General features: G+C 41.5%; 1 protein-coding gene across 1 annotated transcript in view; it reads left to right on the plus strand.

Moving 5' to 3' along the window:
• LOC131249689 (uncharacterized) overlaps positions 1-18,590 on the plus strand; it is a 43,762-nt gene that overhangs the window by 24,181 nt on the left and 991 nt on the right. Inside the window, exons 3-4 of the mRNA XM_058250465.1 lie at positions 9,118-9,294; positions 9,404-9,487. Of these exons, the coding sequence (XP_058106448.1) occupies positions 9,118-9,294; positions 9,404-9,487 (261 nt within the window). The remainder of the gene's footprint in view (positions 1-9,117; positions 9,295-9,403; positions 9,488-18,590) is intronic.

The raw sequence follows: 18,590 nt of genomic DNA on the forward strand, positions 1-18,590 counted from the left end.
CTGTCCCTCCCAAACACGTTGCTTTTGCCTGGTTAGTTGGCTGCAAAAGAATCCTCACAATGGACAATTTGAGAAAAAAGGGTCTGTCAATCGTCAACATGTCTCTGCTGTATGAAGAGTGAAGAAAGCATCGACCACCTTTTACTGTCCTGCCCATTCATATCAGAAATTTGGACAGATTTTCTCATGCGTTTCAATTTGAAGTGGTGCTTTCCTGGATCTGTTTCCCTCCTTATCAAAGCCTAGAACGGGGTTAGCCTGGGAAAGAAGAAGACGAGGATATGGCGCATGGCAATTATAGCTATATGGTGGTTGGTCTGGGAAGAACGAAACAATAGGTGCTTTAGGGATGTTTCTAATCCAGTTGCAGCTATAGTCAGCAAAGCCAAACGTCTTCTGATAGAATGGATGGTCTATGTTGTAGGCTTTAGCCATGTTGATTTTCTCTTTCTCGGGGTGTAATGGCTAGTCTTGCCAGCTCGGCAACTTCCATTTTCTCCCGTGTCTGTTTCTCTTGTATTTCTCCCTTTTCCTTTTAATATATTCAGTAACTTTAAAAAAAAAACAAAAAAAAGTATCCAGCGTGTGTGGTATATTTGAAAATAACATAGTTTGTAAATGCCCTCATTCAAACACAAATACATGTCATAACACGCCAGTGGAGCGCCTGCTCTCCTTACGAGTGTTGGATGTTCAACTCTTGCCTCGTTTATATATATATATATATATATATATATATATATATATATATATATATATATATATATATATAAAGGGAAATGGTACTATGAGGTCAACCTAATGGGAACTTCCTATGAGGTCGAGTTGTGTGAGCTCCACTGTGATGTTTGCCGAACCTCTACCCCATTAGTCGGATGCACCATTCCATGTTGGGCCACAAGCTTAAAAATCAAGTCAATCCATGACTTGGGTGGGCCACACCACATACAACAGTTGAGAGGGGTTTCCCTCCTATTAAACATTCATAATCATTTATTGTGCACACTGAAATGTGGTTCACAAATCCAGACAATCCATTGTGTGTGTCCCACTTGGATGAGGGGTCAAAACAAATTTCAGCCGCAGGGCCCCACCAAGTGGTTTGATATGTTTTAGACTTGTCTTCATGTGGTTTCAGATGGTATGGCCCACCTGAGTTCCATATATGGCTGATTGTTAGGATATCCCATAACCTAAAGGGGACCCATCAAATGCACAATGGTTATATTTGACACACATCACGGTGGGGCCCACAGAGCTCGACCTCATGGGAACTTCCCATGAGGTCGAGCTCTATGGGCCCCACCGTGATATATGTAGAACATCCACCCCATCAATCAGATGCACCCTTCCATGGTGGGCCATGGGCCTAAAAATCAGGCTAATTGATGACTTAGGTGGGCCACACCATAGACAACAGTTGAGAGTAGATATCCACCCGTTGAAACCTTCATCTTCATTTATAGGACCCATCCATTGTGTGCATCTCACTTGTATGAGGGATAACAATGAGTTCCAGGCCCAGGCTTAGTTATGATTCATGAAGCAGCTATAGTAAGAAGATTATTATACCCATTGGAGTCATAAGTGTAATCCCGTGACATTATGATGAAGAATGTAGCTTTGGCATGTGCATGTTGCCACCCCCCCCCCCTTCAAGTGTGGTAATGTTGATTTTGATCAATTGTTGGAATTGGATATAGTGCTAGTAAAGTCAGGCCTTGATTGAGTGGAATGGATGAACAGTATCCATGTAGCTGACCCCAATTAATTGGGATAAGGCTTAGATGACGACGGCGATCTCTGCTGCTATTGGATTTTCTGCCCGGGTACTGGAAAAATGTTAGTCATGAGTGTTGGTGTTGATGCATATAGAATGTGGCTTTTGGTTCAAGGATCCATCAAATGATTTGCAGCTTCTTCGTTTTGACAATTAAGAGCTCTAATTGCCCTTTTGCAGGAGTTGCTCTTCTATTCTTCATATGGAGTGTGCTAGAATACCTTCCAAAGATATTGTCCTTTTCCCTAAATATGGTTTAGCTGTAAAATGTTTTCATTTTTTTCCTTTATGTTTTTATTTCTATTTTTTTTTTTTGGCTTTGGTATGCATTCAATAAAGGTATCATTGTTTAAAAAAGGGGGGTGGTTTTCCCTTTGCATTTTTTTTTCCATATATATATATATATATATTCGGATTTGTTGAAAGATGTGATGGGATTCATTCGAGAATTTTGTAAAAATAGTATGCTCTTAGCAGAGTTAGGAGCATCCTTCATTGCGTTGATCCTGAAGAAGGGGTATATTGTCTAAAAGATTATTGGTCGGTAAGCTTGATATGTGCTCCTCACAAAATACTTGTTAAGGTCCTAGCATCCGGGTTTCCAGCTATTCTTAGGCATAACATGTCCATGGTGCAGGGTGCATTCGTGGAAGGAAGGCAAATGTTGGATAGCTCTTTGGTGGCCCACAAACTTATAAACTTGCAACACAAGGAAAAAGTGGCATAGTGTGCAAGTTAGATATGGAAAAAGTATATGATCGTGTGGATTGGCCATTTATGGATTATATTTTGAGTTGGATAGGATGTGGGGAGAAATGGAGAAAATGGATACAAGAATGCGTCAACTCGGTCAAGTTCTCAATCCTAGTTAATGGATCATCCAAGGGGTTCTTCGGGTCATTTAGGGGACTCAAGCAAGGGGACCTGCTATCTCCTTTTCTTCTTGTGGTGGTGGTAGAAACCCCGAGTAGGATGTTAGATAAGGGGGTTGTGGATGATCTACTTGGTAGCTTTAAGGTGGACAAAGGGGATTTTAAAGTGTCCAGACATCACAGTAGCTCAGTGATTCTCATCCCAAGGGGCCAAGGGGGATTGGACACCTCCATGTTGAAGAAACCTACAAGATGACGAATTTGAGGAACTCGTGGCCCTATTGAAACAATTATCATGGGTGATCCTATCTGTAACATCCCGGATTTTTGCAAACTTGGAAATAGATGTCCTTAGGCAATGGGTCGATGATAACACCTTACTGACCTCTCAGAACTCAATCCCAAAGTCTAAAATCGCTTTTCAACCCATTTCCTTCAAAATCTCACCTTACACCACCTTATTCTTCAAATTCTTCTAAGTACTTTCATATTAGACATAAATCCTAAGCTTTAAGTGATGAAGAACAATAATGAAATTAAAATTTACTATAAATAGTAAATAAATAAATAAAATGGGCTTTTGACCATTAACCTTTTGGAATCTCACGAAACAAATAGGCTATTTGGATAGATCAGCTTCTCCTACCCCAAAAACATATATTGCATGTCAAATAACTCATTCCGGTTTGCAAAATACACCTGTTTCAAATATCGGGTGGCGAAAACACCACCAAACAGGACAGCGACCAGCGATGGCATCGCCGGATCGGCGAGGCCTCGCCGGCCAGTGGGCTTGGCGGGTCGTAGCGGGGCGGGCGGCCCATTTTCTGCCACATTTTCTGCAATTTTTGTCCGACTTCAAAAAGTCATATCTCCCTCATTATAACTCCGATTTAGGTGATTCAAAGGCCAGATTGAAGCTTAATAAGTCTAGTTTCATATGAAAATAAGTAAAAAAATATAATAAAAATTTTATTATAGTTAAATATAGGTTGTTGTGACAATTGTCCAAAAATCATTAGTTTGGATAGCTGCTGCTTATAGAATTTTTAAAATATTACTACAACACGAAATCTAATGAAATTTGACGGAGATGAAGTAGACTTGATGATGAACTACTAAAAAAATAATTAAAATAATGTATTAACTAAAAGTGCCAGAAAAGGATATAAAACTGTCCTAGGACCTTATTCTGTCGTAATTAGGGCATAAATTTAGTTACGCACTAAACTGAATAATCAGTAGAAGTAGCTTGAACCACGTTAACTGCGAATTGCAAGACCCAAAATGAGTAGAACCGCTAACGTTACGTTACCTAAAAACCTAGGATCAATCTCTAAACCCAGTTGCTTCCGGGAGCACTTTGAAACTCTGTATCGGACCTGGACCGCATGTTGAAAGTCCGATTACCGCGGAACTCTACGGTTATGACCGCCTTACTAGGCTTGACAACCATCTCGAAAATCAAGCCCTAAAGGTATCCAGAAATACACAACTTGAGTCCGGAGCGAAGTGTATGAGAAACGCAAAATCTTTAGGAAATGAACTGAAACTTAAGTGAATTGAGTCGTTCGCTTGCGGGCCAAATCTAAGGATTTAGACCATCAAAATCTGACCCAATTACACCCTCGGATCAGGAAAAATTTCCAACACATGTCAGTGCACTTGTGGCCCTGATCGAGTACCGGTGACCGTTGAACTGAAACTAGTTCCCCGCGGCTGATCCACTGATCGGATCTGGCCGAGATCTTAGCCTGACCTAGATCCAATGTCAGGAAGCTTAAGTCCGACCGCATGTAGAAAAGGGGCCTTCGGATCAGCTCCGTTGGGCCGAAACGGCCGGTCTTTAACTATAACCAAGTATACCATGGCCCTGGGCCCATTCCCATCAGTTCTGGGCCTATATAAGGGCCTTAAACCCTCTCTCTCCCTTCACATACGAATTTGCAACCCTAGGAGAGAGAAGAGGGCAAAGAGAGAAGGAAAGAGAGAGAGTGAGAGAGAAAGTGGGAGACTATCCCTGGGATCCTTCCCTGCCGCTCCACGTGCTTAACCACTCTGTCTGTTTCGCTATACCGGCGATTGCGACTTCGTTCTTAGGTAAGAAATCCTAACCCTAATCTGTTTTAGGGATTCAAATAGAGTAAATGGCGAAATAGCTAACCTATTTTGTGATTTAGGTAGCTGTTGTGCCGTAGACAAAGGCGTGATGTTCGAACTAAGTTCGATACGAGTTTACCAACAGAAGGTGCGGACTATAAATGTTTAGGTTATAGTTTTCAAGGCTTTCAATGTCAGTAATGGTTTATGACTGACTTGACTGTTGTCACATGTGCTTAGATACGGTGTTTTCCATATATTACATATAGATATAAACTATGTTGAGAATAATGCGTTCTATGTGTTTGTTGAAATGTCTAAACAACTATGGAAATATGATTTGTGCTTGCCATTCTTGTAAACTGAGAATATATGATTGTTGTATGAGTGACAGCTCCCTTGTGAAAGGATTTGTCCTAATGTCTGTTGGAACTAGTATATTACACGTATGTGTAATATGTAGTCTAAGCGTTTGACAAAATGCCTGTATGAGTAATTGGTCGATGCTTTGTAATTACGAGGGTTGTTGAGATAGCATTCTCAACTACCTTAGCTATATGTATACTTTTCTTCATGTTGCTTTAATTTCAAGTGTATGTTTTGTGTAGCAAATATATATGTAGAATATCATGTTTTATGTGTTGAATAATATGCTCAAATGATATGTACGTTGGAATTGGTTGTTAAATGCCGTATGACTATTATGTATGCTTACTTCTTGCATTTGACTGTAATTGGGACTACGACGTAGTCCAGGCAATCGGTAACAATTCCTGTTTAAGTGGCCGAGCTAGTCTCACCACATTTGAGGCGTTCGGTGAATCTGAGTCATATGATGATTGTCGACAATGGTTAGCGCTCCATGTCGATTAATTCAGCATACGCTCGTACAAATCGAACTTATCAAGTAACCCGATTTGCCTACTATGTGTTTACCATGTATGGACACTACTGCTTGAACCTAAGGTACCCCTTTCCAATGTAAAGACCCGTATCAACTATGGTACCACGATCCGCTAAGACTCATGAGCTGGGCATGGTGGTATGGGACAACGTGGTCGAGCTGTCGGCCTACGCTGGGGTGACGAGCCTCCCCTTAGTGACCAGTGAGCAACCTAAACTCGTGAGCCGAATACGGTGGTATGGGACACTATATTCGAGCTGTCGGCCTACACTGGCACAGCCTGACTGTGGTTCCCAGTCGGGTTGGTGACGACCCTTTGAAAATAGACTACCAGTTGGTAGGGCGTTAGTGGAGTGACCTTGAGCATGAAATAGGCCTACCCCGGTGCAGCCTGGCTGTGGTCCCCAGTCGGGTCGATGACAAGCCTTCGAAAATAGACTGTCAGTTGGTAGGGCGTTGGTGGTAGTGACCTGAACTTGCCTATCGTATATGATTAACTAGGATTGACGACCCTAGATGGATCAATGTTGGGTCAATGATATAAAGGGAGGTACCTTAGCTTCCCAATCCTGCTGTATGAATATGTCTAACTAAGAACTTGGCTAACACGACCATGCATCGCATTGCACGGTGCTTTGGCGAGGAAGTGCACAAAGGAAGGGGTGCATGCCGCGATCGTGAGATGATGTCGCTGAGGGAGTGTAGGCGAGGGCATGCATCATTATGGCATATCATTCCTGCATTAACAAGAATACTTAGGACTTGATTGTTGTACTGCTTTATCATTACTGCTTGACTGAATTGATAACATGTTAACCTTTGCCTTATAGCTCCACTGAGTTGATCACTCACTCCCACGTTCTGGGATGATATTTTAAAACACCAACCAGACCCTGTTGTAGTTGCAGATGATGTTGAGGCTTGCGAGATGGAGCCTACCTTCTACGACGACGACGAGGAGTTCTCCTACATGCAACTCTCTGGCGGGTCTATGTAGACCTGGAGTTGCGAATCGGGGCTACAGGGATATGAATAGATGACATTACACTTTATCATTTTTTGTATCTTTTGGAGTTACACTTGTATTTATTTAACCTGGTGACGCTCATACTCTGAAGACTTACAATCACTTATATGCCCTATATATTTATCATAGTCTTCCGCTTGCGTAATTTAACTGTCTCTGGAGTATGATATGCTGATTTGGTATAATTCCCTTTCATGTATAATGCACTAATATGGATAACATTCAATCATCATTATTTATGTTGCATAAGTGATGCGTTGGAACTCGGGAGCTGAGCTTCTGCTCGACCCCCGATTTTCAGGGCATTACAAGTTGGTATCAAAGTATGATTTGGATTAAACTGGACCTGGGTTATGGTCGCACGACGCACACTGATGTATTTTGACTTAGGAGGGGGCGTTAAAACGTAGCAATGATCATAGGATTCCCAGTTTCGCCGACAGGTGAAACTGACCGTTGAAATCGGGGCCCGTACGCATCTGTGATCATGTGTGGTGACCCTAGATCTTCCCTAGACTGTTAACTGATGGGTTTAGTTGATGAATTGACAGATCCCACACTCGAACAAACTGAAAAGCGCAAATATACACGAGACGAAACCCGAAATGACTTAAACGGAGTCGGGGGCCCACATAGTGCAAATCGGAGGGGGCCGAAGTGGACCCCGTACATTTCCGACACCCTGGGGGGTGGGATGCCATCGCCCATGGGGCGAGGGCTCGCCCGGATGTCCAGGGACTGGCTATGGCATCGCCGGATCGGCGAGCCCTCGCCGATCGCACGGACCGGGCCTGTCGGGCCGACCCCCCAACACGTGTGGGGCCCGCGAAAGGGTGTGGAACCCCCTATATCCTTCCCCTTTGGCTTCCTTTCTCCCATTCTCACCTACTCAAGCTTCCAAACTTCAAAATTTTCATTTTTCCTCTCTCCAATCCTTCCTTTATTCTCATATTCCCTTCATTTCCTTCATTCCGTACACACCTCCACCACCTTCATCAAAACCCATCTTCTATCTCCTTCATTTTCCCCTTTGAGTGCACAAAACCGTATTGGTGTCACATACATCTCCAAATCCAACAACCCATCCTATCCCCCATTGTTATTTCACTCAAATGGCTCTTTTCGAGCTCGTGGCGACGATTTTATCCATTTCCACACTTCTTTCTCTTACGAGGAAGAAGAGGGCTTCCACGGGTGAAGCCGGGCCTAGCCGCCCTACTCGTTCAAGGAGGCAAACAGGCGCCGTGGCAAGTACAAGTGTCGATCGGGAGATAAGGGAAAAGCGGGATCTCGATCCCTAGGCTCCCTTCGAAAGGGCTCTGCTGGCGGAGTTGTCTCATGGAAGATTTGAGGGCCATAGGGCGTTACACTATCAGCAAAGGCCAACACCTCGCATTGGAGGGAGGACAAGTCAGGTAAATTCTTGGTGAAATCTCTCTACAAAATGTTAAGTGGTGCTTCTCATGATACTGACAAGGTGCATACCTCATTCCCTGGATCCTATGGTGCTCCTTCAAAGGTGGCTGGCTGCCTTCACTTGGCTAGTGGGTTGGAACAGGGTGCTAACGGTTGACACTGTGAAGAAGAGGGGTTTTATACATCATCAATGCTTGCATTATGTTGGTGCAGGAAGGACACGGCCAAATATCTCATCATGCACTGTCCATTTGCAAGGGAGGTGTGGGAAAATTTCTTCAGGATTTTTGGAGTGTCATGGGTGTTGCCAAGGACACTCAAGGGGTTTTTTAGGCAATAGCAAGGAGGGGGTAATGGTAAGAAGGGTAGAGGAGCGTGGAAGATGGCATTGCTAGCTGGGCTATGGGCAACTTTTTCCCTTTTTTTTTTGGGTGGGGGGGTGTGGTCCGGAAAGCCAATGGGGGGATTTTATAGGGCTAAATTCAATAAAATTGAATTGGCATCAGTGTCCGCATAAACTATGCAGATATATCTTAGCTGGACAGGATTGGGGAGCATTGTATTTTTTTTTGTAATTCCTTGCGTTGGAAAAAAAGAAAAGAAAAAGAAAAGAGTCAGTGAACACAAGCAATTGCTTTCTTATCCATGAAACAGTGAGGCACATGTATCCAGTAGGGGCTTAATCTCTATTGTAGGTTTGAAATACATTTTGGAAGCACGATCTGTGTGTTTGTTTTCAACTTAAAAGTGTTTTCTTCACAATTTGATCTACACTTAATGCAAAACCAACGGGTATGCTAGCAAGATCATAATCTTTCCTAGGTTCTTCTATCTAATTTTTACTCATTCTCATCGGAAGTTATATTACTGCGATGTCTGAATATCAATTGAAGCATCCTCTTCATTTCATTCTCAAGGATCTGTCAAGTATCATATTCATTCAAACTCTGAATCTGTTTCTTTGAAGTTTTTTATTGATAATCTGCTTAGTGTTCTCAGGATGCTTCTTATTTTTCAGGTGGGCCCCACAATATACAGCAGCAGAACCATTTTCGAGGATGCAACTCCAGAATTGGTTAGAGATTTCTTCTGCGATGATGATTTTCGAGCCAGATGGGATCACATGCTTGCGTACTTTAAACTTTTGGAGGAATGCCCTCTTATAGGGATGGCAATTGTTCACTGGATAAAGAAGGTGGGTCTAAATTATCATCTATATCATTAGACTTCTGTGTTCTTATTCATGTTTTGGGTCTCTGGAGTTTTCTGCTTTGGTCCTTGATTTATGTGTCTGCCATTTCCAGTTCCCTTTTTTCTGCAGTGATCGAGAATATATCATTGGTCGACGAATATGGGAATCTGGGAAGACATTTTACTGTGTGACAAAGGTATGGGTTGAGACATAATATTCCTCTAAACAAATCTTTCTTCAAGTTGTTCATCACTTGTACTCCAGATTTATGGATTATGCCCTTTGTATTGGTTATTTTAACCCTTTCTATAAATACACACCTGGACCATGTTCCCTTTTCTGGTTGATGGTACTTTTCTGCTCATGGATTGAAAGAATATCAGTTTGATCAGTGACATGGGAGATATGCTTTATTAGAAATGAGAAATGCATTTAAAGGAAATGGAAGGGACCAAAGACCCCACAGCCTCCTTTTCTAATTCTAACAAGAAACGTGGTCAGTCAACTTCTGGATCATAATGAACAAGCTGTAAGGCCTTGGGTACCAGAGGTGTTAGGGATATATGGAGCTTGTCTCAAATATCCAAGTACCTAAGTGCCGATATCTACATTATAAGGGTACAGTGATTCTGCCCACTGAGAATAGTTAAGGGTGGTTTAATGACTCGGCAATGGTGGCCGACAGCTACATTCGATCTGATATGACATTCTAAGTTCTTCTAGGTCCTTTCTATTTAAGAATTACAAAAAAAATCATGTGAACAGAGAAAATACGAAAATGAGAACTTTATAGTAAAAGAGAATGTTAGCACCTATTCATGTACCAATTATTTCAATAAATTCACCCAAAATACCATTGATTTCTGTGAATGTGCTTCGTTTTCCAATCTTTCCACTCATGAGTTTTTTTTTTTTTTGAAGAGCTTTGTGTGTGTGTGTGTGTGTGTGGGCGTCCAACTACTTGGCATGTGGGGCCCACCATGGTGTTCCCACCGTGAAAACCGTGAAAATGGGATGCTCCAAAAATAAGGTTAATCCAACTATTAGGTGGGGCACATCATTGAAAACTATGAACTACCACCCAAAATAACTTACATTCATGTTAGACCGGCAAGATGTCATACAAACACCATCTCTCAGGGATGTCCAACAAGTAATGTGCAAGCATCTCTGTGTGTGTGTGTGTGTGTGTGTGTGTGATTGTGTGTGCGTGCGTGTACAAAGGAAGAAAGAGAGCCAAGGCAACCCAAAACAAAACAGCCACAGACCTCTCCACTCATGAGTTATCGACCCAAAATATCGAAAGTGGTCATTTTGGGAAACTTCTTGGTCATCAATCTTAACTAATTCCTTGTTTCCACTCCTTTTGTTACTAAAATTCTACTCCATATTCCATATACTTTGTTCTAATCTAACTAAATTTAAATCCTTTAGATTCTAAAGCACCCCTCCATAAATCTATCTTTGTGTTTATGCCCTCCATTGTCTTGTCAATCAAAACTATCTCGTCTGCAAACAACATATACAATGGGATCTCTTCTTGCAAATGCCTCTTTATTCGTCCATAACCAATGGGAAAAGGTATGGGCTCAATGCCGACCCCTGGTGTAAGCCTATAGTAATTGGGAACTCACTCGTCTCTCCACCAGTGGTCCTCACATTTGTTACACTCCCTCATACATATCCTTAATCATGTCAATGTCATCCTCTTGAAACTCCTTTCTTTCCAAACACTCACCGGATTAACTCTCTAAGGACCCTATCGTAAACTTTCTCTAAGTCAATAAAGACCATATGGAGATCCTTCCTCCTCTCCCTATATTTCTCTATCAATTGTCTAGGTAGAAAATAGCTTCAATGCTACACCCTCTCTAGCATGAAACCAAACTGATTTTCTGATACTTTTGTCTCATGCCTAGGTCTTTGCTCAATCACTCTTTCTGAAAGTTTCATAGTATGGTTCATAAGTTTAATCCCATGATAGTTAGTGCTGAAACCCAAGAAGGCTACATACCTTACTCTAAACTGAGGAAGAAAATTGGTAATGTAATAGAATACGCTTAACAGATTCTTCAGCCCTCAAGTGCGAGTAACAACCATTCATCAATATTCTGTTACGGTGCCAGAGATGATCGATGGTTAGGATCTTGTCCTTGCCCTCAACCCAGCAAAAAGCCACAACAGCATACAGGCATTTAGCTTTCCCACTAACTGAAACAGAAGAATTATTTGGATCCCAACCACACATCACATCAAGAAATCATTTCACCATAAATCTTCCCAGATCCGATGATTGCGAACCCAGATTGCTTTTTCCAAACCTGATCTCGGAATGAACATCTCTTCAAACCAAGCTAGCAGAAGAGTGTAGTGATGATTTCTTCATCCCTGAGATGCCTTCTGAGCTGGATATTCCACACAAAATGTCCACTAGATCTTAACAAGCAGCTTGCCATGGAGGCACAACCAATTTGTATAAAGCCTAAAACTGGGCCAAGAGAAGCCTGTCCCAACACCAAACGTCAGACCAGAAAGAAACTCTGTTCCCACTGCCCAATTGATTCCTGATTCCAGCGCTAAGTGCATGCTTCATCTGATGGATAGACCTCCACACAGCTGATACATGATTATGTGGCCTGTCGGGAATGTCGCAACCATTTGTCTCATCCATACTTCTCCACAAGGAGTTGATTCCGCAGATTATTACCCTCTGTGGACACTTTCGAAGCCATTTTCCTAGGAGAGCATTGTTTAATTTTTGAGGCTTCTGATGTCTAGGCCCTCCAATCTTTTAGGCTTGCAAACCTCTTTACATTGAACCAGGTGATACTTGCCCTTTTCTTCTCTTTCTTTCCACAGAAAGTCCCTTGGAATATTTTCTATATGCTTGACTACACTTATTGGACATTAGAGTAGTGACATAAGTACACGGGCATATTTTCCCTGGCTACTTTGATCAGGGTGATTCTCCCACCAAAGGAGAGATATTTGCTTTCTGAGCTGACAGCCTGCACTAGATACGCTTAATTACAGGATCCCACAGCTTCTTTGACGATCGATAAATTAGCGGAAGCCCCAGGCTTTAGATCGTAAAGATCCAGCTTGGCATCCAAGAATACTTGCAATAAGGGAGACAACACTATCATTTAGCCTCGCCACCATAACTTCCAATTTCGCCCAATTAATTATTTAGCCAGAGATAACTTGGTACCGGCAAGGATGATTTTCGAGGTTTTTTTTTTTTTTTTGAAAGATGAAGGATGATTTTCAAGTTGCCAATGTATTCTTCCTTTGGATCACACAGAAGCAAAGTATCATCTGCAAACTGCAAATGAGAAGCTTGAAGACCATTCTCCCAATTTTGAATCCCTTAATCAGTCTCACCTCAACACCTTAGACAACATTCTGCTCAAAGTTTAGGGTATTTCCTTGAAGGAGGCTCCTTGATCCCTGGAAGAAACCTTTTGGGGATCCATTAGTGAGTACCGAAAAAGATGACGAAGCAACCCATTCTCTAATCTAAGCACTCCATCTGATGCCGTATTCTCCACACGTGGTGCAAAAAATCCCAATAGACTCTATCATATGCTTTCTCAAAATCAAGCTTGATTGCACACCTTCTCTTCCTGATTTATACTTAGAATCCAGACACTTGTGGGTTGCTAAAGCTCCATCCAGAATCTGACAGCCAGACAAAAAAAATCTCCTTAAGATTCTGAAATCACCTTTAGGAGAACATGGGCCATTCTCGAAGCTAGAATGGTAGCTAGAATTTTATATGGACCTCTGCCTGTCTTACCTCCTCTTCCGAAATGGCTGATTCCAGCAATTCTGTTTTCTTCAGAGTTCATATCAAGTCGGGGATTATATAGTTTAGGTCTGTTGCCCACATCAATGATATATAAAGACAAAAAGAAATTAACCAACTGACCGCAATTTTCCTGGCGGTTTCTCCACTTTTCTTCCCTCAACCACAACAGACTGGATGAAGTTGTTTCTTCTACAGGCAGAAGCAATCCTATGGGGGAAAAAGACTTATGTTTTCTATCCCCCACATCAATAGCCCGAGCCCGCTGTCTCCATTTTATCTCTTCTTCGGTCACCTTCCTTTCAAAGTCATCTTTCAGAGAGTGATGAAGAGCAGACTCTTCCTCCAGAAGGTTTCTGCTTAGTTCTATTTATGGTACCGATCTCTTTTGTCATGCTTCTTGTAATCTGGCTGCCTCCTCTTCTCCCCCAATGCACAGTGGAAAATTCAACCTACGACCCTCTGCATCCAACTCCTTCCAGAAGCACGATCTCAGCAGAGCAAAGGATCCACCTGAAACCATCCTGCTGCGAGATGAATTGAATGGAGACTGAAAATTCTCCAATCCAACTGTTGACTTTATGGAATCTAGAGCTGTCCCAGATTATTAAAATACTTCCATAGGCTCCCTGAGAATCTGAACTCACCCATTCATGTCATGAACCACTAACCATACCGTCACACTGATCTGATAATGGAATCAGATAAATCTGCCATCCTTGTCTCCTGAATCATTGCTAACTGGACTTTAAGATTCTGGATTGTCTGCTTTAATAGAGCTTTTTTCATGGAGAAGCTCATGCCCCTCACATTCCAAGAAACAATCTTCATGGAGCACTCCGATTCTCCCTTTCCTGTCCCCTTTCTGTCTTGGACTGCCCGCTCTTACCTCTTTGCTAATCAGCCCCTTATCATAATTGATAAACGACGAAAGATTTTGGATTTCTTTTTTACCCCTCAATGTCTTCTTTGCAGATGTAGCAAGGTTTGCCTCTGATTCACGATTTTGTACCTCCAGATTGCGAAGGATATTTTGGAGATTACCTTCAACAGAGTACACAACCACCCCTACTGTCTGACCTATGTTGATGACCATTTGATTGATCCAGTGTGTCTCCCTCCCAAGAACTTTTACGAGACCAAGGATCCAATTCATCCATCTCCTCTGACTCATCAATCCATCTGATCCTTCTAGATGTTTTGTCCTCTCCTTGCATCACAGCTTCCTCCAGTGGCTTGGCTTCTCTCCTGAGGCAAGAGAGGCTTCTAATTGGGTCTCTGCAGCTCCACCAGTCTCAAGAACAAGTGAGGGGGAGAGTTCAACCCTTTAGAAACGAGAACGGGCTACCTTGGTGATGCTGATGGATTAAAGACAATGGAGATGGAGAGCTATTTGAATTTATAAAATTACCCTCCCCACATACCTCAGGAGATACGAGGGCTGAGCTCTACACAAACCTCCACCAGCTTCCATTCCTAGAGAGTATGTGGTTGACTTACCCTCCGCATTAATAATCCTGACGCCATCAGTTGGTGTGTCTTCTGACAGGTAAACACACCTATCGATCTCAACATGAATCTCTACACCCAGGGCTATCCTTAGCGTCTCTCCCTTGCCATCCTTTCTTCCACATCACCAATAGCTAGGGCTGATCCATCCCCTTGCCTCCTCTCCTCCAAGTGACTCGAGGCAAGTTGGCTCCTCTGCACCAAGGAGTTCCTCTTCCCCTTCCAGGGCCTACTGACGAGGACTTCCGCCAGTGATCACTGTGCAGATCTGAGAGGTTTGGTTTAGCAGCAACCTCCACATCAAAGAAATTATCTGCAAGTCAGATTTGTATAGATTTCATATCTTCCCATTCACTAGCATCTCGAACCTGAACCCTTGCAAATTCCAGATAGTCCGAATCAAGGGATGCCTTATCCACTTCTAATACCTGCCAAAGCACTAGCCCAGCGCTTTAATTGTATCCTCTGTACAGTTAGTAAGAGGGATGTGGAAGATAGGGAACCACTGAGATCTATCTTTGAGATTTTCTTCTGACCACCATGGATCAGTCAAATGGATCGGATTCTTTCCCCTTCTTCTGACCACCCTCCATTCTCCCATGTTTAAGCCATAGTTTAGATTGTGTAGGGAAAATATCAGCAGCACAATGCCTAGATAGCAAGTTGGAAGAAGTTGATTGGTGCAACGAGCAAAAAACCATGGGGTTGATGATCTCCGAAGATGTTGTATGTATGGCTACTTCATTGGTGGCTGTGTTAGCCGAGTCAAATGGAGTGCAAATTTTATAAAATAGTTCATCTTTTGCTATTTTCTTATCTCTCCCTACTTGGTATGTTTATCAGATGGTTTATGATTTAGTGTGCATCCATTGCCATTTAATAAATGGCATCACTTAGGGCCTATTTGGATAATGGGAAAAGAAAAAGAAAAAAAAAATGTAATTATTGTCCAATGATGATTTCCCAAGATTTTTATGAGTGGGTCTTGTTTGGATAGCAATTGGAAATCTCATAAGGCTCTCACAATGGTTACCTTGTATGTTGTGCGTGAGATTTTAACCATGGTGTTTAGATAATGTTCTAAACATTTGATTTTTGAAATCCAATATTTTCTTTTCTATCCTCTAATGTAGTAAAATGTCCCATCGTGGGAAAAATTATCCATTTTCATTTCATTTCTTTTTCCAATATCCAAATAGGGCCCCATAGATAATAATAATAATAATAATAATAATAAAGAAAGGAAAGTTGTGTTATCCAATTAGTCAATAATTTGGGTGGCTGAACCAAAAAGGCCCATTTCAGTACTTTCTTGGATGGTGTAGTCTTTCCCCTCTGTCTTTAGCTTCATCACTTGGGAGGTCCCAGAATTTCACAATACGTTCTCGAAACCTATAATATGTATTTACATTTCGAGGTAGCAGTGAAAACCTTTGAGAAGTAATATTTTCAAATTGCTATGCTCGTTGGTAGTCCGTCGTTCTGAAATGGTAGCCATGAATAGTGCTCCTTTTCAATCTATAGTTGCTCTATGAAGAAACAAAATATTTTTTCTACCATTGAGTTGGTTGGGAGTTGGTTCAGGAGCTGAAATATATCTGTGCATCCAAGTTTAGAATATATTCTAAGCTGTGTAGCTTGCACACAGACACTTGTGTCAGTGTTGGACATGGATATGTGGTATTAGACATTGTGCTTCTAGAAGACAGATTCCTCTATGGATATGGGTTTTTAGAAGACATTATGTAACTTGGACATGGACATGTGTCAACGTCATATGTTGGTTACAGGGTGTCAAACACATCCTACATGGCTTTTAAAAGTTAGTTTTGTTGACATGTGTGTACGTATGTTTAAAACATAAACTATTATATTTAATAGTGTATTGTAATTATTTATGGAGGTTTTCATTATACAATGTTTGGGCCAAGAGTTTGTACAGTATTTGGGTTTTCAGTTTGTGTAAATTGGATCAGACCTGTGGTGCAGAAATCCAAACTGTTGATATTGTGTGCCATGCTAACAATGGTCCGTGCACCAAAAACCTTCCAGATGGAAAAACACTTAACCCTTAAGTAGGTGGCTAGAAAATAGATAATTAAGAAAGAAAATTCATACACCCAAAACAAATGAAGAAGAATAAGAAGTCAAATAATATTCTGTAGTTTGGATCACTGAACCATGGGCTCAATTGTAAAAGCTGAAAGACTTCTTTAATAAAATATCATTAATTTAATTTTATTTTATTTTAATTTTTTTTTAAAGAGAGTAAAAACTGAAAGCTGTGACATACCCTACAAACACTTGATCCAAGCATTGTATAATGCCTTAGGGGGCGTTTGGCGCAGGGTATTAGATGGGATTAGGTGGGATAGAACTGCATTTGGTCCCGGGCAATTCCATCTAGCAATTGGAGAGGATGGGAAAGGTTGGGATTGGGTGGGATGGAATTGCATTTGGTCCATGTAGGATTTCCGTGGATTTTGAAATCCACTACACATGTGGGCCCCACATTGATACATGCGTTTATCCATGCCGTCCATTTACACTGTTTACACGTGAGGACACCCTGTGTCTTCAAAAAACAAAAAGTGAACAACAACTATTTTGAATTTGTTCCGTTGATTACAATTCCATGGTCCACCTAACATGATTTTGCTTAACCCGGTGTTTTCGCGCAGCAAAATTTTTATCCCAAACATGAGATTGGATTACTACAAAACCATGGTATTTCCAGGCATGCAATCATTGTGCAATTATGATGTTAATCCCATCTAATACAATTCAATACCATTCAATTCCATGGACCAAACATGTCCATGCTACCAAACAACTATGGGATTTGAAACCCCCTCAAATCCTCCCAAATCCATGGTGCCAAACGACCCCTTATTGGTTATGGTAAAGACAGCCAGTTAGTTGCTATGGCCATCATTTCTATGTTACCACTTGTTGATTTGTAAGAGCATCTCAAATAATAATAATAAGCATAAAATAATGGCAGAAAAAAGTGGTGAAGGATTCATAGAGCTGACCCCAAGTAGTTGGGATAAGGCTTAGGTGATGATGAGGAAACATAAAATGACGATGAAACTTATTTGTTAGTGTTATGTGCAAGGGAGATGAGAAATTAGTCAATCATCTCCATAGTAGGTTGTTAGATCCATTTGGAATCATTCTCTGAAGCACTTTGGTACTTCAGAGTCAGATGGGTGTTGGAGAGTGCCTCTTTGACGTTATTGCAGGATCGACTGCAGGCCCTTTTTTTCTTGTGGGGTAGGTACGCAGGGGAATTGTTCCCATATGCCATTCTCTAGGGGATTTGGAGAGAGAGGAATGCAAGATTATTTGAAGAAAATGCTTCATTTATGGTATCCCTGGCTTTCTGAATTGTTTCCTTGGTGCTGGGCTGGGCTCTTATGCCTCGTGAATTCTTAGGGACCTCTTTTGTGTCTTTTGATGGATGCAGTTGTTTTTTTGGGTAATCTGGCCAATGGGTGGGGCCTGATACTTTCTTGCTTTTTCTCCTTTTGTTCTTCTGTTTGGTTGCTTGTGTTTTTTTCCTGCCCTGGTCCTGTGGAGATGGGTCACCTTCCACTGCTGCTTGTTTTGCTTTTGTATTTTATTTCAATGAAATCATCTCCTTCCAAAAAACTAATGATAAACCTAAAAATTAATTGCTTATATATGTATGTATGTAACAGAATCCAAAAATAAAAGATAACAATTTTAAAAAATGTTTTTCTGTATGAACCATATCTAGGAATCTTTGACATGGACATGTGTTGACACAGAATTTCCAAAAAGTGCCTTGCCTATGTTACATTTATTTAGCCATCAACGGGCATAACCTTCGTCACTCTCTGCGGAGGGCGAGCATCATATAAATTAGATAAGCTAATCCTGATCCCATGGATGAAATTAGCCCAGGATGTCACGAAAATCAGTTTACACAACCACTTCTGACACCCCCTTCTCTCTG

Source organism: Magnolia sinica, chromosome 6 (genome assembly GCF_029962835.1).
Source record: "Magnolia sinica isolate HGM2019 chromosome 6, MsV1, whole genome shotgun sequence".
NCBI lineage: Eukaryota > Viridiplantae > Streptophyta > Magnoliopsida > Magnoliales > Magnoliaceae > Magnolia > Magnolia sinica.